This window comes from Anarhichas minor, unplaced genomic scaffold (assembly GCF_050575085.1).
Source record: "Anarhichas minor isolate MPS153535 unplaced genomic scaffold, ASM5057508v1 ptg000007l, whole genome shotgun sequence".
Lineage (NCBI taxonomy): Eukaryota > Metazoa > Chordata > Actinopteri > Perciformes > Anarhichadidae > Anarhichas > Anarhichas minor.
The window spans coordinates 17,799,347-17,822,574 of NW_027466453.1; the positions used below are offsets into that span (position 1 = coordinate 17,799,347).

At 40.8% G+C, this 23,228-nt stretch overlaps 4 protein-coding genes across 7 annotated transcripts; all 4 read right to left on the reverse strand.

The window, feature by feature from the left end:
- Nucleotides 1-200: 200 nt before the first annotated feature.
- LOC142945030 (putative nuclease HARBI1) lies at nt 201-2,777 on the reverse strand. The gene is made up of 3 exons (XM_076086322.1): nt 2,303-2,777; nt 1,678-1,909; nt 201-1,590 (listed from the first exon to the last, which is right to left on the reverse strand). The coding sequence occupies exons 1-3, from the start codon at nt 2,603-2,605 to the stop codon at nt 872-874; spliced, it is 1,254 nt and encodes a 417-aa protein (XP_075942437.1). The 5' UTR covers nt 2,606-2,777; the 3' UTR covers nt 201-871.
- A 589-nt stretch (nt 2,778-3,366) lies between these two features.
- elob (elongin B) lies at nt 3,367-8,142 on the reverse strand. 2 transcript variants are annotated; one of them, XM_076086325.1, is made up of 4 exons: nt 8,054-8,142; nt 5,746-6,099; nt 5,028-5,136; nt 3,367-4,785 (listed from the first exon to the last, which is right to left on the reverse strand). In XM_076086325.1, exons 2-4 carry the CDS (start codon nt 5,866-5,868, stop codon nt 4,673-4,675), a joined length of 345 nt encoding a protein of 114 aa, XP_075942440.1. In that variant the 5' UTR covers nt 5,869-6,099; nt 8,054-8,142; the 3' UTR covers nt 3,367-4,672. The 2 variants fall into 2 exon arrangements, with proteins under 2 accessions (XP_075942440.1, XP_075942439.1); XM_076086324.1 differs by having other exon boundaries at nt 5,746-5,880; nt 8,054-8,139.
- Nucleotides 8,143-9,354: 1,212 nt separating this feature from the next.
- LOC142945034 (uncharacterized) lies at nt 9,355-13,989 on the reverse strand. 3 transcript variants are annotated; one of them, XM_076086327.1, is made up of 12 exons: nt 13,843-13,989; nt 13,158-13,359; nt 12,947-12,979; nt 12,531-12,649; nt 11,710-11,821; nt 11,441-11,476; nt 11,320-11,361; nt 10,997-11,230; nt 10,612-10,715; nt 10,196-10,361; nt 10,040-10,102; nt 9,355-9,828 (listed from the first exon to the last, which is right to left on the reverse strand). In XM_076086327.1, the coding sequence occupies exons 1-11, from the start codon at nt 13,905-13,907 to the stop codon at nt 10,058-10,060; spliced, it is 1,158 nt and encodes a 385-aa protein (XP_075942442.1). In that variant the 5' UTR covers nt 13,908-13,989; the 3' UTR covers nt 9,355-9,828; nt 10,040-10,057. The 3 variants fall into 3 exon arrangements, with proteins under 3 accessions (XP_075942442.1, XP_075942443.1, XP_075942441.1); XM_076086328.1 differs by having other exon boundaries at nt 9,355-10,102; nt 11,441-11,473; XM_076086326.1 differs by having other exon boundaries at nt 9,355-10,102.
- A 341-nt stretch (nt 13,990-14,330) lies between these two features.
- rusf1 (RUS family member 1) lies at nt 14,331-19,708 on the reverse strand. Its single transcript, XM_076081216.1, has 14 exons — nt 19,215-19,708; nt 18,089-18,166; nt 17,891-18,005; nt 17,764-17,809; nt 17,569-17,601; nt 17,361-17,466; nt 16,804-16,905; nt 15,914-15,984; nt 15,621-15,805; nt 15,228-15,285; nt 15,083-15,147; nt 14,864-14,986; nt 14,721-14,786; nt 14,331-14,614 (listed from the first exon to the last, which is right to left on the reverse strand). Exons 1-14 carry the CDS (start codon nt 19,362-19,364, stop codon nt 14,529-14,531), a joined length of 1,284 nt encoding a protein of 427 aa, XP_075937331.1. The 5' UTR covers nt 19,365-19,708; the 3' UTR covers nt 14,331-14,528.
- Nucleotides 19,709-23,228: the final 3,520 nt, after the last annotated feature.

Consider the following 23,228-nt stretch of genomic DNA (forward strand, 5'->3'; position numbering starts at 1 on the left):
CAGGGCCTGACAGATTTGGACGGTTGACGTGTGTTCACTGCCCTCCAGTGGTCACAGTGAGGAACTGCAACATTTTGTCCCGCATGTAACAGTTTAAATATCAGTATAATATATATTCATATTCAACTCGTTTTTAGTGAGATTATTACAGATAACAGTAAGATCAATACTGCCGATACTTTTTAAAAGAAAGTTTAAAGTTTTGTTGGTCTGGAGATTTATTTAACCCGGAAATTGTCACACTTGCATCAAGGTAGACATAATAGCACACACTCACTTCCGGTCATCACTTTCAAAATACATTTGGGTGAAAAAACTTAAAGAAAAATAACTTAATTCATTGCCCCTTCATTTAATTATTTTCTCGCAATTCGTCGCATGTTCTTTTTGTCACCCCATGGATTACAAGATCCTGGATAGACTCTCACTCATGTATTAAGACTTCAGTGGTTATTATTAATGTTCCTTACCCATGTGCTTTATTGTGCTGTATTACAGACTCACAGGTTATATTGGTCGTTACATTACATGGTACTTCTACTCCGATGAAGAGGACCACTAGAAATACACTGGCTTTAACATACATCTACAGTCCTACGGTCTGTTTTGTGTGATTACATTTATTTTTTTCTATTTGTAAAATGTAACAAGAGGTGATAATGTTCTGGAAAATATCATTTGTCATCTCTATTGTGGTTAACTACAGTAATAACTATGCATTGCCCAGATTTACTGTGGAAAACTGATAATTCCCACAGTGTAAAAGCTTTAAAGACAAACCTATCCGTCGTATTTAGAGACCCAGAAAGTAGAGATTCTGTTCAGATAAACCTTTATATCAAGGAGCCGTTTCCCACCAGACATCCTCACGTCACACGCTTCCAGAATCAAACATTTTAAACAACAAATCTGAGACGGCGTCACGTCTGTGCACGCCCTCGTCATCCATCTCCAACTCCCCCTCTCGGGTTATGGCTTCTTCTTCCTCAACGTCCCCTTGAACCACCTGTCCCATGTCCAAAAACACATTGTGCAACACACAGGCAGTCAGCACAACAGCTCTGGCTCGCTCGTAGTTTCCGATATCCAGATACCTGAGCCTTTTGAACCTGGCTTTCAGGTTGGCGACAGCCTGATCCAGGATGTGACAATGCTCCTCTAGCGTCTTGTTGAAGAGCTCCTCTCTTGGTCCGTGACTTCCTGAGTATGGAGTTAAAATGTGAGCGGTGAGCGGGTAGCCGGCTCTGGCCAGGAGGCAGGAGTCAGAGGGCATCAGTTCAGGATGCTGTTTGAGTTTGTCCCTCAGAGCGCCGCCTCTGTCCACGTCTGATCCTTTACTGATTCTGCAGTGTAGGAAGCGGCCTTTACGGTCGCATGCGAGCTGCAGGTTTAGCCAGGAGTCGGGATGGGCCTCCTTCTTCAGCCTCTTCACTTCAGGCCCTGCGCTCTCCACATCGTGTTTCCCTATTGGCAGGCGGATCGGGATGCGGGTGTGTCCCAACACTCCCAGGACCACAGGGACACCTTGCTGCTCCTCCTGCTCCTTCTCTGGACTGCACAGTGGGAAGAGGGCTTCCACAGCCTCCCTGCCTGGAGAACAGAGAGGAAAAGCCCCCCCATCATTATCACTTTAAAACCCTGATCATGTCCTACAAACTACTCTGAGGTTTAACCCACCGACTGGCCACCTGATTTGCTTCTGTTCCAGCGTGTTGAGGCGCTCGCAGAAAGAGAAGAAGATCCTGTGGATGTTTCCTTTCTCCAGGTGGAAGCGGCGGGACACAGAGCGGTAGCTGACCCGCTCAGAGAGCAGCGTGAGGGACAGCAGGACGGTGTGGGACAGGGACAGGCGAGCCCGTCCCGCCATTCGAGCCCTGGATTGAGAGTTTTGAAGCAGGTCTGTGATGCACTGATGGGAGAAAGAAAAGTCCAGTCAGCAGATTCAACTGGTATTTCAGGTGAAACCTCATCATGGATACAAACAAAGAGTGCATCTCTCAGCAGGCCATATTTCATGGCATGATTATTTATTCAGAACAAGGGCAGCTAGAAAAAGCATTGGGAAATTTGTATATCTGCCCACCCTGTAGGTATCTTAGTGAAGTTCTAACTTTGGGAGATTTGTTTTGTTATTGAATGTTATTCTTTATTGTTTAATACATTCACTCTTTAGACAAATCCACCAGTACAAAGGAAAACACTTGAGATCATCCTAGACGTGTTTCTGTGCACAAGTAAAATGATGTTAATCTGTAAACTTATTCTAACAACAATTACTATCATCCATTTAACAGACCGATACCTTGACTGCTGCACCGTCAACGGTCTCCAGCGGTTCTCGGGACTCTGGTGTCTCTTCCTCGGGGGGTCTGATGCATGTCTGTAAAACTTGGGGCTCCACACCCGCTTGACTCTGCGGTAAATGCACGAATATAGTCGGTGGAGGCTGAGTTTTAAATTGCGCTATGAGCTCAGCCTCCAGGATCTCCTCCACCGCCTGGTCCAGCCGCTGCTCCAGCTCGCCCGGAGACAGCGGCTGCCACTCCCGCTCCACCACGTCCAGCACGGCTCTTCCCGCCGACAAAACGCACTCACTGACGTCCATGTGTGCCGGTCTATGTCCGCGTAGTCTGCGTTGAGTCAGAGGCCATCGTTGCTTCGTGCATTGAGCAGAACAAGAGGGCGAAGTTACTTGTAGCCGCCCGAAATGCTAAGCTAGCCCGCTAGCTAACGCACGCTGCCTTCAAGTGCTGTCGGAAAGTTCGTAACTTTTAGGAACAACGAGCAACTCGCGTCATCGTCTGCAACGTGTTGCTTATTGTAAGTTTAATTGAACGTGTGTTAAGCATACCTTTTCCATTATCTCGTCAAAAGTCGACGTGATGATTTGCTGCTTCTCTGTTTTATGTGATTTTAAATTTAATATATTCTGGTTTTGGACTATTGGTCAGACAAAACATGCAATGTGATATTCTGATGGGCATTTATCACTATTTTATTGACCAGTCCATCAAATAATTTAGAAAACAACAAATATATGTTTGCAGTCCTAATTTAGTTCATTTTCATATCTTAGCACACATTGCTGCCAATTATTATTACCAGTTCTCCCAAAATAAGCGGATACACCAGCAGAACACAAACAAACTAAAGGACTCCACACAGAGAGAGATAATAAAAGCCATCCTCTATTATATCCTGCAGTTATGTATTAATTCATCAGTCTGCCATTAACTTCTGTGCTGGCTTATCTTATTGTTTATGACAGAAAACATTCTATCAGCTGCTGTTTCAAATGAAATGCAAAATCAACACTTGATTGTGTTCCTCAGACTACACATTCAAAAACACCACAGTGCACAGGGGTGAAAAACAGTTGTTTTAATGTTAAATCAGTTACAAGTGCAACTTTGATCATGTCCCACTGTTTAACAGCCTCAATTTGCAAATGCTAACATCAACAATTTCATTCCACACCCACAGGTCAGAATATACTTTCCTGTTGTAACAAATGGAGGGTTTTACCTTTTAAATTGTAGTTGTTTTTTTTAGATCATGAGACCCAGTGTTATACTTTTATTTGATGTGCAGAGAGTTGATTTCTAATCCCCCTTTTGATTTTAGGAAAAGAAATGTGTATGAAGGTATTAATGGGGTATAATACAACACAAGTTGCAGCATGAACTAAACCTAAATGGGCAGTGATTCTGGGACAACAGAGTCAAATGTGCAGCCCACTACTCACAGATCATCACATGTAAACTACCCGCTTAACTTCTAACGGTTTAGGTTTACTATGAACAACCAGCCGCACTGATTCAAGTCAAGAGCATCTCCAAGATGTCATCGGCTACAATCAAACATTGGAGAGGAGAGTTGGTTCGTCCCGACCTCTGTTAGTAAGGTAAACATCTGCCTTTTCAACACCAGGTCCCACGACTGAGTGCATTCAGTCTCAGTAACATGTGTGAGCAGCTACAGTAGGAAAACTACAACTACTGATACGGTAAAGTACCAAGAAATGTTCATCTTAGTGCCAGATCTCCTGCCAACAAGTGAATCTATTTTATCTCAGACCCATATTGTTCAAAACGTTTTTGAAATACAGATAGTAACTTAGAAATCCACAAACTCCGAGCTATTGTCGCAACACATATCCAGGCCGAAGACCAAAAAACGTGTTCAATCCTAGCAATAGTTTAATAAAGAAACACACAAACATAAAAGCCTAAAAATGTCACACCTTATAGTCTAACTCCCATGTTTAAGCCAGTAAAATAAAAATAAAAACACAAGTAAGGTAGCAATAACCTTACCCCAAATAAAGAGTAGAATTAATTAAATACGAGGTACAACTTTTTATGTTCAGCCATTACCAACCCCATGGATGACTGACAGTGTCGTGACAAGTCCGTCAGGTATCTCTGAAGGGTCTTGTGTGAAATGATCAATGTATCTAGCATGCGTTCACCCACTGCAGGACAAATGAACCACTTTGAAGCACTCGCCCTCACATTTACAACGAGGGGAGTCCGTGTTGGTAACCGTTTGTGCCCGGCTGAAGATCTGTCGTCGGCAAGGTAAAAACTCACCCGCGGAGGCATCACAAAATGTAACTCCTCCCTCCCCCCTGTGAAGCCCTCTCGTTTCCCTGCCCCCCCCCCTCCCTCCCTCACTGTACAGCCTGCTCGTTGGCTGTGCTGCCAGAGTCCTGGGGCTTCATGACGTCAGGGAGCTCTGGGGGAGTGGAGAAAGACTCGACCCTCAGCTGCTCAAATGAATCATCTGAAAGTGACAACAGTGAAGAGAGAGAGAGAGCGAGAGAGAGAGAAAGAGTGAGAGAGCAAGAGAGAGCGAGAGCAAGAGAGAGAGAGAAAGAGAGAGCGAAGATACATTACTGGAAATCAGAGCTGCTATCGTTCAAAACAACTGTCTCTGCTCAGACTGGACTCAGAGCGGCTCAATAAAACAAGTGACTGGATGACGCCAACACTACAACACTGTTGACTAAAGAGTAAACTACTTACCACTCAGACGGAACGCTAACCCCACCGTGGCCGGGGCCTGAGGTCGAGCGGTTTGATTTGTAAAGCCACAATTTCCAAGAGTTTGACCGTCATTGAGCATCACGTCATCCTGGTGAAGACATTTCATAAAAGATAAACATAGCGAACAGCCAGAAGATCATTTCTATCTTCCACGTTTATCAGCCTTTTCAGACACGATGTTCAAAGCCTCTGAAGACATTTAGGAGACAGAGTTGCCAGCGCAGTGAAATGGGTGAGGACTCATCGCTGTTGTGAAACTACTTGCATTCCTCTCAGCCAGCATGTTTGTATTCAGTGTCAGTGAAGGAGGAATCCTGTAACCATTGGGTCAATTTAATGATGCCGTTGTCTGTCCAAAAATAAATACATTTACTGTCATATATGACAAAGAAAAGCAGCAAATCCTCAAATCTGAGAAGCTGAAACCAGAGGATATTTAGCATTTTAACTTAAAATGACTGAAACTATAAATGTATCATCAATAGTTGCCCATTAATTGTCTCCACTGATTTTTGCAGCTTTAAACAGCAGAGCTTATTCCTGAGACGTTGTCTCACAGTATTTATCTTCATATTGTCTCCCCTTCACTCTCCTCAATCAGACGGTGATAAAGCATGAATGTGAATTCAAAGCTATTAGCTGTTAGCTGTATGTATGCGGTCCACTAACTGGACATTTCACTCATACGCTCCTTTACCTTGTAAAGTTTCTGATCTTCAGGGGGCCTCTTTAAAATGCCTTCCACAATGCGCTTCAGCTCATAGACTGTGGTCGACTCTTTGGCGTCGGTGAAGATGGTCGTCTTGTTGCGTCGGATCATTAGAAACACATCCTGAAGAGAGATCGAGTGAAGAGGAAAGAATGGAAATGAGACACCGATGACTCACGAGAATATTGACATCAGAAAAACCACCGTTGACCTTGTGAATGCTTTCCTCTCAGACAGGATGCCGTGAATCTCTGGAGGCACGTTTCGTCTGAAACAAATCAGTCCAGACAGAAGTATGCTGCATCTGTAGTAATAACCGTCGTCTTTCATCCACGAGCCTCACTAAGAAATAAAGATACTTTGGGTGTAAAGTCAAGCAAGTCATAATCTCCTCATTACTGGTCGTCTCTGTGCTAAAACCTCCACAAAGTGTCTGTTTGCATCAGCAGGTAGAAACTTTATCTTTTGCTCAGTAGTGGAAGTTATTCAGATCCGTTACTAATACCAAACTGTGAAAATACTCCACTACGAGTACAAGTACTGCATTCAAACCGTACTTAATTAAAATATTTAACTTTTCCTGAGCTCAGAGCGGTTTGCAGCTTTGTGAGAAATGCTTTTTCCTTTTTAAAAAGTGTATTCAGCTTCAGAAGTAGGAGGATTGTTTCAACACATAAAGGAACACTTCGTCCTTCAGTTCGTCACAAACACATCTGGAGAAACGTGATTTTCACTGGACAGGAAGGGGACGATCAGCTGTAATCTGAAAAATAACTACAGCTGTCACACAAATGTAGTGGAGTAGTATAAAGTAAGTAAAGTATAAAGTTTCATACAATGGAAACACTCAAGTGAAGTACAAGTACCCTAGTACACTAGTGTGATACTTATTGTACAGTATACTGAGCACAAAACAATGCCCGAGCTAATACAGATGTTAACTCAAACACTAACTAGGGAGATGAAGCTGCAGATAAAGTAAATGTTGCAGTGATAACCTCTGTCTGTACTAGCTAGGTAAAAGGTTCTCAGCCATTACATAGAATAGATTACATAGAAAAACACAATTAGAAATCAGTTTAAAACAATATGAAGCAGTGTCTTACAAAGAAACAACTAAACCAATGTCCCCACAGGTGGTATTGGACGTGTGTGGCACTAAATCCCAAGATGATTTAATTTTCAAGTGTCATCAGGCCTGCAAATACATTTGACATGAGACTTCTTAGAACAGTTCGTGAGTATGGACTCCTCTAGACACAAACACGACACCATCTAGGTCTCTTAAGTAAATATTAATAGCATCATCATATAAGCTACTTGAAGTCTTTGAGAGAGTAGTGGTGAATGGTGGACAAACAATATGCTCTGAATAGAGACACCACATCTGTAACACGCAATTAACGTGAGTAAGAAAATGTTTGCATGTTCGTGCATCATTGACTGTAAATATCTGTCATTTATTCAATGTGTTTTACCTCATTACAGACAATAACTAGCTAGTTAAGTATAACTCTGGAGGGTTAGGATGTTTGGCAGCAGTAGAGACTACAGTGACAGTAGTTTGGTGAATTAGTTGATGAGCTCGTGAGGTTCATACAAACAGACTGATCTAGTGTGACTCCATAACGTCACACCGGTCTCTACATGCAGGCGTTTAAAGACAGGCAGCAGCTGCCAGCTAGCGTCACAACGAGCTAACGTTAGCCTGCAGCTAGCTGGAGTAGCTCCCTGTGGGTCTGGAGATCGTGCCCCTCTCCCAATATAGCACCTACTAGACACACGTGTTTGTTGTCTAACATTAAACTCGCTTCATTTAACTGTCAAAATCAAGTTGTTTTTTAATTATATGTTAAGATGATAACATTAACCGAGATACAGCGGCTACTGACAACTTCTGCTAGTTAGCGTCTTCGTGGCTAGCTAGCCATTTCATCAAAGCAAAGTTTGTCAGTTGAGTTTGTCACGTATCCAAAACGATGTGTATTTATATGCACTTTCGTCTGCGCCCGTCTCGGCTAACCTAGCTGTCGACTCGAGTATTATAAAAGCGATGTCCAGCTAGCTGAAGCTACAGTGTTGACGTTAACCAACGTAAGGAAGCTAACCCATGTTAGCAAGGGTTAGCTAAACAAAGACATCAGCTTCTGGATGGTCGTTTTTTGTTACCAGCCTGGTTCCGCTACTGACGGCAGACATTTTAACGCTTAGATAAAGACTTAGTGACTAATTAAAGTTAAGTTTGACTCGTCAACGGGCCGTTACATCTGGAGCTGGATCTGTTTTCCTCACTCACCATTTCTTGCGGTTGGTTGCACACAGAGGGAGAAATAAAAAACGCCTCCACCGCACAGCGACAACTGTGAGATCACAGCAGCATCAGACACACCTGCAACTCCAAAACCAACCAGCAGGTGGCGGTACATTCTTCTTCTTCTTCTACCAATCTTTGCTGTAGAAATCAACCCTTTCGTGAGTCAACACAGAAAACATGACTATTCCCAATAAGATGATTCATGCAACGTATTAGCAGGACACAGGGTGACTGTAAAATAGTTTAAAAATAATATAAAAAATAGTGGGAAGAAGAGGGAAAAATTACAATTCAAAATAACAGAAGGTAGGCAATACAATCTAATTTCCTAAATGTATTTAAAAAAATCCTGTAGCATATTCAGTATATGAGCACATTTCTTATTTGTTGCTATTTGGATAGACTCGAAAGTACTTCCTAAATTCAATCCAGAAAGGTTCAAACGATGAGCAAGACCTCGAGAACTTTATGGATGTTAAATATCCCCAGTAGAATTAATAAATTGACAGTTGGTTGAACTTTCTGTTTTTTGTTTTCTTAGCATGATACTACATCCTTGGCTTCCAGTTTAATTTAATGATTGGTTTGAGTGACCGAATAATCCTTAATTTAGTATCAAGTCTAATTCTAGTTTCTTCTCACTGGTGGGTTCTTTCATGTGTGAGGACTTAACTTCCACCTCTGAGCCTGAGAGCAGCTGTCCTCACAGGGAGTGGAGCAGCTGAGCAGACCTGTGAAAGATCAGGGTTCTTCTTTCCTGTTGCGTTTGTGACATTGTGGCGTGGTTGGCTGGTCAGCAGTCGATTCATGATACAGAAAGATGCAAACATATAAAAACGAATACATTTTTTAATTCGTTTTCTTTGAAAAAACTAAAATCTTTTAAAATGTAACAATTCTTTAGATTTAGGAGGTTCTTATTGAAAACATGACCTCTGAAACTCAGCGGTTGTTGTTTGACACATTCGTTTGCTAAAGATTTAAAATGTGTGGACGTTTTTTTTTTAACCAAAACACTGAAGTCTGTAAACAAAGAGGCTCCAATTTATCTTTGCATAACTTCTGATTGCCTGAGCAGGTAATAGATGAGATTCTTATGTTGCAGATGCTCTACTGTACATACTGCATATGTTCATGTTAACACGTTGAAATTTATAACGTTATAAGTTCAAATCATGGTGCTGACAATATCTAATACTGACAAATGCCTTCATTTTGAGAGCATATTGATTACACAGGAGTATATTTGTAGTCACATTTTTCATCTCGCATACATCAAACAATTCTTATTGAAAGCAAGTTTATTTACATGTTTTACATTTTATATACAAACAAACAAATCTGTCACAGCAGCCTTGAAAATACAAATAAATCCTGAAGTAAAACATAACACTGTTGTATCCACCAGACTCATAAGGTTCAAGCACAAAACATCTCTTTTCTAAACTTTTGGACATTAAAAACATGCATTACGTTTGTTATGCTCTTTCAGCATATTTATATACAATGTTGCATTCTGATATGATTTCCAAAAATAGCACACAAGCATGAAAACGGCCTTCTACTGAGCCGATGGACAAGAAATAGGTCAAAACCTAATTTAGATTGAACAGATTTGAAATGACAGCGAGTCACTGACAGAGTGAAAGATGATGTAGAGACATATTCCCACTGTGGCCTGAATAACTACAGCACTTTTCCATGAACGAAAAATACTTCTCCTCACCATTTTGTTCATAAAACAAAGCCCAATTGACCTGAAATATAATAGAACTGAGTGAGAAAACGTGTGCACTAAAGTGAAACTCCTCCATATTTTCTTAAACTGCTTTGAGATTGTTTTCAAATTCACTGACTTTCTCTTTCTGAAAAACACCTCGAGAAAATGCAGATATTCCATGATCCCAGAAATATGTAGAACATTATATTACATATACACACACATATACAAAAATATATTCAACTCACCAAATACACTTCAGATATCTATCTAATCACGAAGGCACTCTCTCTGATCTTGGAATAAGCAAACTGTGGAACAGAGAGGCAAGAACACAAGAGTCATTTTACAGTATCACAAAACAAAGGCTCATCAAACCTCAAACGTTCAAAACCTTCACTTACATTCAGTCCTCTGGGGGATTGGACGGGCTGCAGTCCCGTACAGCAGAGCACTGAAAAGGGCCTCTCCTTCGTCTTCGAATGCTCTTTGAAACACAGACTGAACACCTTGGCAGGCAGGTAGACGTCCCAGTCAGCTGCATGCTCCTCTATTAGATCGCCTACCATCCTGTTCATGAGCAGCAAGCAGAAAAACATGGAGTCATGATGAGAGATGTTTCAGTGACATGCATCCATCAGAAAATAATCACAGGATACACATGTGCCCTGCTGAGAGGAGACAGTAGAAGTTTGTACAAAAAGTTGACTTCAATGTTTGATTCACTATATGTTTTATATTCCCTGTCAATTTAGAGCTGGAAGATGCATTAATGCACTACAGATACAGTATTTATTGTTATATTACTATAAGTGCTGACCTGTCAATCAGCTGCTGAGTGATCAGATCCACGGTGCCCGTCTGCTGATGATAGACGACCAGAGCGACGGTGATCTTCAGCTGATCTTTCAGCTCTCTGTTGATCTAACACGGGGACACATTCACACAGTGAGACACTGGCTGATTAGGACACAATGTTATACAAACACTTTATTATAAAACTAAATGTGTGGCGACCTAAAATGCCATCTGTCACTCCGTGGAAATAGTAATTAAAGGTTTTAAATTCAAGCTGAGGAGACCGTAACTCTTCCTTGCATCCAACTATGTCATATGATGAGGACATCCACATAAAAAGTAGAATGTTTTCCCTTTAAGCTCTCTATAACAAATAATACGAGCAGTTCAATCAACAACGGGCTCACTTTGTGGACTATGTCATGAGGCAGTCTGGAGAGGATCCTGATCGGGTACCCAAAGTGGGCGATGATGTCGACGATGTGCTTGGCGACATCCGTAGGGAGGCTCGACTGCATCGGCACAGCCTCCACCCACTTGGAGAAGTAGTCCGTCACCGTCAGGATGTACTTGTGTCCGTTCAGCGTTTGGGGAAGCGGCCCTCTGACATCCAGACCAAGCCACTGCCACGGCTCCTTCACCTGCCACCACCACATCACAGTGAACATCACAACCACGTTGGGTTCAGTTTAATGCCGCAGTACGTTCAGGTGATCCTGTTGCAACTCACCTCTATCACCTTCTCAGGATCCTCACAGTCCGTCTGTGAACACTACAGACGAGCACTTGATTAAAACACGTCGTAACATAGAAGTCAAAGTATAAAAGTTAAAACCATGAGGACTACTTACACTCAAATCATCATCTGGAGCCCACTGAACATCCTGCTGGTGAAAAATGACACAATGTCCAATGGGATATAAAGATGAAAAAGTTTTTGATAAACTAATAATGAAGATAAACATCTGACAACAAAAGGCTTTTGATTTGTCTAATGTCATACCACAATAATGACATTAACAAGTAATGAAAACATGTTGATTAGTAATTATACAATATATATATATATATATATATATATATATATATATATATATATATAGTTTATAATAAAACGTACCCGTGGTGAACAGTAATCTCCGTGGAAGAAGTGTGGAAATGACTCTATCTTCATCAGCCCTTCATCTACTATAATCCTCCATTTGTCATTTGACTTTTTTGGGTCGTTGTCCCTGAAAATAAACAATAAAAAGTCAACACATTAAAGAAGCAACAATCCAAAAAACACTTAATACAGGAATTTAGGTTCCAACTGAAAGTGCTCTGTTACTTCCTCACATTATTAATAGAATAATTAAAAGCTTGTAGTCGAGCATCACAACTAAGCTTCAATATAAATGTGTAAAAATGCAACGTGAATTAAAATCACCACAGTTCTGGATTAACACACTACTCATACTTACATTACTTATGTTATTTTGACAATCGATACATCATTTCAATAATTTATAATAATAAACACAACAACAAAAAACCAACTAATATTCACTAGTTACAGCTGAAACTATTTAAATATGTGTTGCTTTTCTTTGTCTGACATGATAAATACTAAATATACTTGATATTAAATATACATGATATTAAATATACATGATATTTGTGTTCTGGACAGTTTCACCAAACAAAAAATGTGAACTCTGCAGATTAATTGATGATGAAGTTAATCCATATTTACAACTAGGTCTGTCAATAATTCACACAAACAATATTATCACATTGTTTCTTTTTTGGCCAATGAATTACATACAAGTGAAGGGAGGCGGAGAGAGTCTGTGCACACACACACACGCACGCACGCACACACACACACACACACACACACAGGTAAAGCCAGAATAAACAGTGGAGGGTTAGGACAGAGCCTAACTTTAAGTGACTTACCCAGCAGGCTGTTCCTCTGTGTGGATGGGCTCTTTGTTCCGGACTCTTCTCTTTGCCGTGGCAGCAGTGATAGTTGGAGACGGAGCTGGACTAGTCTGTGAGGCTTTAACACCAGCTGACTGGGTTCACGATACAGGGAAACAACACACAGTGTGTTCAGAAACCTGAACTGATCGTCATTGTAAGCGACTAATATACTTATATTAATAGACTCCATGGTGCTTAAGTGAATTAAAGACAGAATTCATGTTAACGTCCTTGTTTTTTTTTCAACCTTAACTCAAAGCAGCTCAATCTGAGCAAACAGATGTTTTATAACTGCAGAGAAAATGGACTAACAAGCTGCTAAAATGACCACAAATTAAAGATGAATCACAGAATTTGAACAGTTAAATGTTGATATAACACACTCTCACCTTGAATCTCTTACTTCTTGTGTTGATGGAAGCCTATATCAGGGGGCAGTGACAGTGATTACATGCGATATATTCAGATAATTATCATACAGATGAAGCTTCTGTGCTACTAAAGCGTTTCACTGTCTTGTTGTCAATAACTTTCTCGACTCTATGAGCTGATGTTGTATTTGTGACATGATCCAAAGACGCTGAGTAGCGACAGACAAACCTCTCTTTTCTGAGTCTTGCCAGGGGATGAAAATATGGTGGGAACTGCATCTTCCCGAAGTTTCACACATTTGCCGGTCCTGTCGATGTATTGCTCCTCGAAATGTTTGACGCACAGCACAGAGAAGCGAGACGGGGTCCAGTCCTTCAACTTCATGTTGATCAGCCATTTCTTGAGCTTTCGGGGATTGTAGACGGGGAATCTGTAGAAGCCAAAAACTCATCAAACCACCGAAACACTGAACTAAACCTTAATGTTCTCATTGGCAGAACTCCTGTTATTTTTGTTAAATATCACATGCACAAGGACGCCAGTAGAGCACTTCACTTAAGTGTTGCAATGTTTATTACTATTGTGATGGAGGTACGCAAAATATATACAATGTTGCAAAGTGATAAACATGTTTTGTAAGATCTATCTGAAGTCAATTCTGTCTAATAAATCATATTTATACTCTGTACGCGGGTGAATCTTTCACTGCCTGACTCTAGTTAGCGTTATGCTCGTCCTGCATTCTCTTCTTAAATTCGTAGTAAATGTGCTAAAAATTCAAAATGTGCTGGAAAAACTTGCCGCTGACTGGCTAACTAATGCTATTCATGCTGCTGTTTATGTTAGCTTTATGTTCGCTAGCTTGACTATTCACAAATCTGCCGGCCGGCAGTGACAAATGTTTAATACTCACTTAAAATACTTCTCGTCTGGCTCGCTGGAGCTTTCGCAGTCGTAGGCACATTTATATCTTCCCATTTAGTACACAATTTAGTTTAATTTGCGTCCAAACGAACCGATTTTGTTGCCAACAGTTGTTTGAGCGACCAGTCAAGGTAGCAATAATACAACCGTAACATCCGGTCCCAATTTTCAAAATAATAAACTCATGACATATTTGAAAACTTGCATTAACAAAGTCAAATAATACATCTGACAATAATGACATCGTAATTGGCAGTATACAAGAGTATATGTTTGCTCATCTTGTATACAAACCCTGTTGTTGAATATTCAACGGCATTTGTTAATACACAAACCGGAAATGTATATTTTCAGATACTACCCAAAAATATTACTAACTTGACGCAACTGTTGCATCAACGTTTCTTCTTCGTGTCGTATTTAATTGCAAATGAACGCCTGCAGCGCTACCTTATGGATAAAAGATAGAAGGGCAGTCAGTTATATTTTATTTGTAGGACACATTTGTACACCTGTAAAAATCTAAATATTTCAGTACAAATATAGATTTATTTTTTCTCTACTTGTATCATACACACAGAATGTTTTAAACAATGTATACTTAAAAACAACACTGTTTGATCAACATTAAAAACTGTGATAAAGAATGCAAAATGGCTGCAGATGTCGCACATCTCAGTGGTTCTTTGTTTTCCACTCAACCCTCCACTCATCCCAGTCCAGTAAAGTTCGTGTTGTGTCCCATCCTGCAGCTTCCACACCTGAAAATTTACATTGGCAAAAATAATGTTTTCTATTGGTAAATTGCACAATAAAAAGTTGGTGATTATTTGGTTAAATTAGCTTTGTGTGTGTGTGTGTGCTCACCTTTGAGAAATGGTTTGAAAATAGTGTCCATCATCTTGTGACTCTCATGTACCATTTCCCAGTTATCTTTAAAACACAAGAGCGTGTAAAGGAGAGAAAGCACTGCTGTTATTGTAAAGACATGAATGGAGGTAAAGGCTCACTTTGGGTTGGAGGGTCTCTGGATGTCGGAGGGCTCAACTTGCTGCTGAGCCACACAGCTTGGCACATGGCTCTGATTTCATCATGTACTGATGCTTCTGGTCCCAGACAAACGCATACACAGCCTGAGAGGAACACAGCAGAGTTATTAATAAACAACATTCAAAGTTATATGGCTCTTAAACACATTGTTCTGTGGAGGACGATGGGAGATTACACACCATTTCGTACTCCCAAAAGGTAAGGCATGTTGTTTTCCCTTAAAGCCAAATTCAGATCCTCTGGGCTACAAAATAATAAGCAAAATTAGAATAAACTGTGTTATTGTGCATCATTTCTCATCATATAAACAAAACATTGAATTACCTTTCTACCACCTCCTGTAGCCTCACTCCAAGTTTGATTGGCACCGTTTTCCTGAACTCTGTAAACAAGCCGTAGAATCCATTATTCTGAATGCACAAAATTAACATATTAATAATAGCAACATAAATAATACGACATTTATTTATAGAGCGCCTTTCCAAAGCAAGGTTTACAAGGTGCTGTACAGGGAAAAAACAACAAATGACAGAATCATGAAAGGGTTCATCATAAAACAATAAGAACACCACCATGAGTAAAACAATACAAATAAAGAATAAGACATAAATAGACTTAGACATCCTCATATATTAATATATATTAATATGTATTCTGTCTCAATGCTGCAACAATTGGACACTTGAATTAGTCATGATGAAGATGTCACAACATTACCCAGGAGAACTGGTTCTCTCTGATTGGCCTCCAGTGGACTCAGGACCCGTCCGTCTCTCAGGTAACCCTTCAGCACAATCGAGAGCCGCGCCTCGTTTAAGGTTTCCATGACAACCGAGCGCACAGCCTTGTAGTTGGCGAAGAGGTGGAGGACGGTGAAGAGGAGGAAGAGGCTCACCGTCAGTCTGAGGGGACGGAGAGAGGTATGAAGACATGACAGACTCTTGAAAAAATGAAGTCCCTGTGTCAGATTGTAATGGTGATTTATACACGTTTTCTACAACAACACTTACATCGGATTATCTGTGACGATGGGAATGAGCATCAAACTGACCAGCAGTCCAGCCAGGTTCACTAAAGTCTCCTGTGGGAGATAAAAGACATGCAGATGACACAAGCACACTGCCCAGTGCAGACAGCTGTTCAGGGCTGATTTTAATGACGACTTTTATACATGTCACAGTCGGAAAAGCACATCTGTAAAGAATAAAATCAATGATTGCAGAGTTTCATTTAGCTGCTTCAGTTTCAGGCTCCCGGTATTGTTCATGTGGCAGAGCCATCGTTAAGTCAATATACAGTATATACTGTGATGTGCCAGTTAATAATGGTCCCTGGTATAATCACAATAGAAGAGCACATGAATGGGTGAAGGAAATAGACGTCTGTATTCACCACAACTGTGCACAATGTTATCCATCACAGTAATAGAAGATTAATTATTATACGCACATCTCGTCGGTTCAGGGCGATCAGAAAAACAGCGTCAATAAGGGAAAAGGTAACGCCTCCACACTACTCCATGCCAACTGTATTTACGAATGACAGTTTCAATCCTACTGGGATCTTCTTCAGGTCAGAATGTTTGAACCACACCCATATTTATACATCATGCACACAAACAGGTAAACAGGCTTCATGACGGCAGGCGTGGTTCATCCAAAATACATAAAGTCATAAAACATCCACAAACAATTAACAATTCAATAAAGTACATAAAACAGTAATACAAAAGCCATACTTCTAATTATCAGACATATATGTCATATTCATTATCACACATATCAGAAACTAAGTAAGTCAGTAGTTAAGTTTAAAAAAAAAGGAAAGAAGACAATTGAATACAGTGATAGCTGTTCACTATGGGTTCCTCCACAATAAACAGTTAACGGTCATAAAGTACCTGACTGCCATCTTTGGCAGAGATGTCGGCCATGTTGTCTCTGCGAGCCTGATGAACGGTCAGAGCCGCTCTGGTGGCTCCGCCTGCCACTCCAACAAGAGACTGGAGAAGAAAAACACACAGAAGTCAGCTTGTGTTTATCAAGAAATACATTGAAGCCCTAAACCTTTAAGCCGACTGAATGTTTAGTAGTTCAACAACAGGATATTTTGACAATCCATCAGGTTTGATTGACAGTCTGCAGCCTGGTTCCAGACCTGTGAATGTAGCCACGCATTCTGATCAACAGGCTACCAAGTTAGGGCCAGTGGTCTCTGACCTTTTTTGGGCTTCTGACCCGTTTTATTAGAATTGTTCGGGGGCTTTGGGTGTTTGATTAAACACTAACTTGTGAGTAAAAGCACTGATAGATAAACAATACTGTTCACTCACAACCACTATGATTTATCTTGAACCCCATTAAAGGTTCTCTATTTGATATTCAGAACATTATTATAGCAGCAAACAACTTTGCTTTTTTTCCTTCCTCCCAGCTGATTTAAAGTTTGTATTTTTACCTTGAATATTCCGGCTGTACAGACAATCAGGATGAAGCAAGCAGGAAAGTATGGAGCCAATATTTCCATGAACATGGCGATGTCGTTGAGGGCATCAGCAAAAAGCCTGGTAGGAAATCAAAAGATAGAACTTTGAATGGGTTCATAATAATGAGTAGAGTAGACTGACCCAAGTCTTTTTAATCTAGTGCCTGAACACCATGCTTACCTCCACTTTTTGGCCTCAGAGTCCAGTTTACTCCTGAAACAAAGACAAAGAAACTGATCATGAAGAGGAATTCCCATCAGTGAAAGATGAGCACAAATAAAAAGCAAAAATTGAGAGCATCCAAGCATTGTATTTAAGCTCCCAAAACTTTTATTGCACTTAAATAATGAAATATATTTGAAAAAGAGTCTGTACCCTTTCTGCCAAGCGAAGAGGATTCTTCCCAACATGCCAGTTCCATCTGCAGAGAAGACAATTAGTTTGCAGGTTGCACTCACCGTGCTAGAGTTACATACATGTGTGGTGTATTTTAAGGGCTCACCTCTTAGTAGCCAGGTGATTGTGGCTGCAGCTACCGTCGCCTCTTGGTTTCCAACACCGAAACCTTTGAGAGAAGCCTGAGTAGCCAGAGTCCCTGACAGAGAGCTGGCGAAAGCCTGAGAGAGAGTGAAGAGCGTGGATGGAGAGTTTCAATCTGATGCTGACGATCTCGATAGCGTTAGTGCGTCATTTACTGTACCTGCACAGTATCCCAAAACTGGTACTGCAGGTAGTCATCACTGACGCTCTCTGGATAGCCCTGAGGCAGAAAGACACTCTGAAATACAAAGTCAAAATGTGAGTCTGAGGGGGGGAGTGGATGAGCAGTCGATGTAGCCGTTATATCGATGTTTTTCTTCTTACATGGCTATTTTAAGAGAGATTAAACAGTATACTTCAGACAACAAATGCATTATTTACGTTTTAAATAGTTTGGGCCCCAAAAGAAGAAGAATTAAATGATTAAAGCTTCCATTTATTGGTAGAGTGAACTTTAGTTTCAGTCTTAAAAATTAAAATCTGCATCACTGATGAAGAAAAGAAGAGATCAGACTAGAAGAGAATAGAATCCTTTTGATGCTGCTGCAGTGTTTATTGATGTATATGTTCATGCTGCAAATGGATATTAATTTTAGGATTGCTATTCATATTATAATTCCTCATTGGGTTGGGTTTTGTTTCCCTTCTTATGTTATACTATTATTAGATTAAAAAATCATCTTATTTCTATCTTATCTTAGTGTGTTTTATCTTCCATCTTATTTTCCCTGTTTTTATGTTCATTCTTTGCTCATTTCCTTTGTTGAAAAGCACTTTGTGCTGCAGTTCTTGTATGAAAGGTGCTATACAAATAAAGTTTATTATTACTATAATTATTATTTCGTTGATGTTCCCACAGTGTTGCGTGACAGGAGAGAATACTGTTGGAACTTGTTTTCCAGTCCAGAAATATAAAAAAGTGAAACCTCGATCGTTATTGAACCATAATGGTGCAGTTTGGCTCTGAAACAGAAACCTGTTACTATTTACTATTACGTTATTTTACAAATGAATGGTGAATTCTTCTTTTCTAATTGAACTGTTGTATTTCTGTCTCTTTCTGTCCTTTAGTAGAGCTGAGCTGGTTAAACTATTGCACATCATTTTGTGCTCCGTGTACATCACATATCACACATCTACTTGTAAAGAGGACTTCCCACAACCTAAAAGCATGACCTGCCATTCAGAAATATAGAGTCGCCCTCTCAGACATTTGACAGGACACAATCAGGCTTTTGTGGCAGGAGATCACACATTTCTTTTGTGGAAACGTTATAAATCCTTACTTTAAAAGCTCCAACAATAGAGTTTCCTCTTGATTCACCTTTACTGCCATCTCTTCTCCTCTCCATCACTGCATCCTTTGCAAAATACTTCCAGGACTCTGCACTGCCATATCTCTCTGTGGCCAGAACCACACCTCTAGCTGTCTCCATTTGGACCGTTAGGAGCGAAAAACTACACGTACGACTAAACTAACGAACCGACATATACTGCAGTCTGAAATACGCTGCAATGTATTCAATTTAAGTTCATTTTGGCTCAGTACAGGGTGAAACTAGACACAGCCTACGTGTCGTCCTTTCTGCCTTTCTTTGAAGCACTTCCGTGTTTATTTCCGCCCTCAGTTTGGAGAGTCCTCATTGGTCGATTAGGAGTTTAAGGCGGGGCTTCGATAAGACGCCAAAAACTAGAATCAGAATCAGAGCCGTATATTGTCAAGTACGTTACACAAACAAGGAATTTGACTTGGTGAATGGTGCAAAAGAATAAACAATGAACACAGTATTGTGTCCATTCGAGACATAATAAAAAAATAGAAAAATATTAAAAGTTACAATAAAATATGTTACACAAACAAACAGATAACAGTACGTTAAAACAAGTATATTATAAAAATGGCATGTGTATTTTAATATAGAAAGGATGAGCAAGGGAGTGTAACACTAGGTAATTGTCCTGGGGATGTAAGAGTTGAGTCAGAGTTGAACCCAACTGCAGATGGGAAGAAACTGTTCATGTGGCGTGAGGCCTTGGGCCTGATGGACAGCGGCCTCCTACCACATGGAAGGGACTCGAACAGTTTGTGTCCAGGGTGAGAGGGGTCGGCTACAATCTTTCTTGCTCGCTTCAGGGTCCTGGAAGCGAACAAGTCCTGGAGGGACTGTGGATCACTCTCTCAGCAGAGCGAATGATGCGCTGCAGTCTGCCCTTGTCCTTGGCAGTGGCTGCAGCGTACCAGACCGTGATGGAGGAGCAGAGGATGGACTCAATGATGGCTGTGTAGAAGTGCACCATCATTGTCTTTGGCAAGTTGAACTTCTTCGGCTGCCTCAGGAAGTACATCATCTACTGAGCCTTCTTGGTGATGGAGCTGATGTTCAGCTCCACTTGAGGTCCTGGGTTATGATGGAGGCCAGGAAGGTGAAGGACTCCACAGTGTCGACGGGGGAGTCACACAGGGTGATGGGGGCCGGTCGGGCTGCGTTCTTGCGGAAATCCACAACCATCTCCACTGTCTTGAGAGTGTTGAGCTCTAGGGTGTTCAGACCGCACCAGGTCACTAGATGGTCAATCTCCTACAGTTTGAGGTACTTCTACCTTACTTTACGAGTATTTCCATTTTTAATTAAAGAGAGGCTAACAGGAGTCAAGGATGCATCCTGTTGTTTGTCTGGGCCGATGCATTCAGATAAAACATATCCACCAGTCCTCGTAACTCTGAGAATGACCAAACTATACTATTACTCTGAAACTGTGCCAGCAATTAACTAACGCAAGACAAGACCAGTTAGTTGTTACAACACTAATGAATCAACCAACGTATCCCAATAGACACTGAGGGAATGACAGAAATCCACAGTTTAAAAACACATTTTCTTGTAGAATTTTTCACTTGTGGCTCCATGGATGAAGAGCCAGCAGAAGCCTGCCATGCTCTTTTGCACTGTGCAGAAAGATCCCGCTGTCTATGAAGGCTGCCAGAGTGTACAGTGGGTGGTGTCAGCTCTGAAAAAAATGCAGTCAGGTAGCCATGAATCACTGAGCAAAAGGGGAGTATTATGTCTTATCTGGGTCATAAAGCAGAGACTAGAAAAACAAGCAGAGCAAGAAGTGTATGTCTCAAAGAGACATAAGTGACTGAGAAATGAGCTGCTACGTGGTAGATAAAAACACAACATCTGTTTGTTCTCCCAGGATCAGTTACAAAACAATGAGGCAACTTGAAATCTTTGTCCGCGATGAACGCTGACACACCTTCCTCAAGTACTCAGGAATGCGGTGTGGGAAAGAAGAGAAGATTGTAACAATGTACAGACTGTAAACAAAGAAGAAGAGAGGAAGCCAAACCTGCGACTACACAGGACGTGACAGCTACTGGAACTGAGTGAACGAAGGGTTTGACTTATGTGTGGGAGGGAGAAAGAGCAAAGGGGGAAAAATACTTCCCAATAAATAGGCGTGAAAGTTTCACACAAGAGTTTCCTGCCATTCAACAACACACAGCACCGGGCGTTCACAGGGACTGGCTGGGCCTCGGAGCTGTTCTTCTTTGGGACTTCTACTACGATGACGGCCGCAGTATTTGGATTAAACATGTGTGGAGAATCTTAACCAAAACTTTCAACTTTTAAAAGGAAGAAGCTTCATGTGAAAGCGGTCACCTGAAATTGGACTTTTGTTTAGGAGACGCCTGTCAATACAACTGCCTGCCATCTCAATAGGACTTTAATATCACTCTGAATCACCAACTGGACAACTAAGAACTCACTGAAGGAGTGCACTCAGACTGCGGATTTAAAGTTGTATCAGGTTTGTACTTTAAACAAAACAATTACTCGTTAAATGAGGTTTAATTGTGCATCATCGGGTGAATGTGACATTCTTTATTCAAGTTGTATACTTCCTTTTGTCTGCTAGGACCATATTTACTATTTTGTTTTTCAGTTTTTAGAGAACAGACACTTTCTTAATCATTCTGTAACACATTAGGTAATCCTCACAAGTTTCTCACAGCCAGTACAAATGATTCACGGGCCTGTGGAGCATTACATGGTGACTGTATTATTAACCCAACTCTCTGCATTTGTCTCGAGGTGACAAACACACAGAGCATGCTGGCGTGCCGTGTACAGCGCTTTGATAAAATCAGAGATTAGATTCATTTCTGCCATCGTGACAACTTGCCAGCCAAGCGGGAGGTTGTGTGATCGGACAAGTTTTCAAGCGTTTTTTGTCTAGTTAACAGGGAACTCTTGATGACATTACGCCATCCAAAGGCTACTTTCTGTTTCATGATGGAAACCCCCAGTTCACAAAAATTCCCATGCTCACTATAAAAAGAGCATACTGTGGGAACATTTTTGAAGAACATGTTTAGGCTTGTGGGGGACTTGTATTTTTTAATTCTTTAAACTGAGATCGTCTGGCCTTGCCAGCACTTTAGGCAACAGTTCAATCAGTCAAACTCAGGGTAAACGTATCAAACCTTATAGACCTTTAATACAAGGTGGTAGCTTGGGAACACATCGCTCTGTTTTTAGGATAAAACATATCAGCAGCAGGCACCACAGGGCCGTCAGTTAGGGGAAGTAAGATTTCTCAAGGAAATCAAGAGAAAAACCTTTGAGCCGTGTTGAATTACACCTGGACCGATTCTTGTTATCATTATGAGCCAAAAGAAAAACATGTGGGCAAAGATTAGTCTCATTATGAAGGGACATTATATGGGTCTTATTCAGGTTTAATAATTGAGAGAGACTCCGACATTGTGACATTAAACAGAGTGAGTAATCAGAATGTAAACATGAACATTAATGGAACAGAAAAGATACTACAACCTATGAAATGAGTGAGAATCTGTCCCGTTATGTCGATATAATCTGAGAAAAACTACACGAGTGTTCCTCACAGACCTGGGGCATTAAAGCAGACATATTTTAATTAATTAAACATTTACCTACAGGGCTCGCCTCGTACATAAAGGGTGAAGCCAGTTCCTTAAATGTCACTTTATCTTGAAAACAAATAATTCTATCAACTGTGAACAAAGTTAAAACCATAAAGCAGCCACTCAGACCAAACCTACAGGAAAATTGCTCTTTGCTTTTCAACCATAATTTGCATATTTCTCACTCAAAATGTTGTTTTTTAGTAATTTTGGCTTTTCTTAAATATCTTATGTTTTGCAGAAATGTCTAAGTCGCATGAAGCGGCGGAGGAGGGGGAGGAGGCCCTCCCACTGAACACCGTCCCAGGAGAAGGAGCCACACAAAATACTCAAGCATACATCAGCAATG

What these genes read in the sequence shown, in the direction of transcription:
- LOC142945030 (XM_076086322.1), bottom strand. Translation starts at nt 2,605, where the DNA reads ATGGACGTCAGTGAGTGCGTTTTGTCGGCGGGAAGAGCCGTGCTGGAC. An exon ending in TTGACGGTGCAGCAGTCAAG is followed by an intron (nt 1,910 to 2,302) that starts GTATCGGTCTGT and finishes TTCTCCCATCAG; the next exon opens with TGCATCACAGACCTGCTTCA. An exon ending in GCAAATCAGGTGGCCAGTCG is followed by an intron (nt 1,591 to 1,677) that starts GTGGGTTAAACC and finishes TCTGTTCTCCAG; the next exon opens with GCAGGGAGGCTGTGGAAGCC.
- elob (XM_076086324.1), bottom strand. An exon ending in AAGATCAGAAACTTTACAAG is followed by an intron (nt 5,137 to 5,745) that starts GTAAAGGAGCGT and finishes TGTCTTCACCAG; the next exon opens with GATGACGTGATGCTCAATGA. An exon ending in GTTAGCGTTCCGTCTGAGTG is followed by an intron (nt 4,786 to 5,027) that starts GTAAGTAGTTTA and finishes TGTCACTTTCAG; the next exon opens with ATGATTCATTTGAGCAGCTG.
- LOC142945034 (XM_076086327.1), bottom strand. Translation starts at nt 13,907, where the DNA reads ATGGGAAGATATAAATGTGCCTACGACTGCGAAAGCTCCAGCGAGCCA. An exon ending in CTCATGACATAGTCCACAAA is followed by an intron (nt 10,716 to 10,996) that starts GTGAGCCCGTTG and finishes TCCCCGTGTTAG; the next exon opens with ATCAACAGAGAGCTGAAAGA. An exon ending in ACTCAGCAGCTGATTGACAG is followed by an intron (nt 10,362 to 10,611) that starts GTCAGCACTTAT and finishes GCTCATGAACAG; the next exon opens with GATGGTAGGCGATCTAATAG.
- rusf1 (XM_076081216.1), bottom strand. Translation starts at nt 19,364, where the DNA reads ATGGAGACAGCTAGAGGTGTGGTTCTGGCCACAGAGAGATATGGCAGT. An exon ending in CAGAGACCCTCCAACCCAAA is followed by an intron (nt 14,787 to 14,863) that starts GTGAGCCTTTAC and finishes TGTGTTTTAAAG; the next exon opens with ATAACTGGGAAATGGTACAT. An exon ending in TTTCAAACCATTTCTCAAAG is followed by an intron (nt 14,615 to 14,720) that starts GTGAGCACACAC and finishes GTAAATTTTCAG; the next exon opens with GTGTGGAAGCTGCAGGATGG.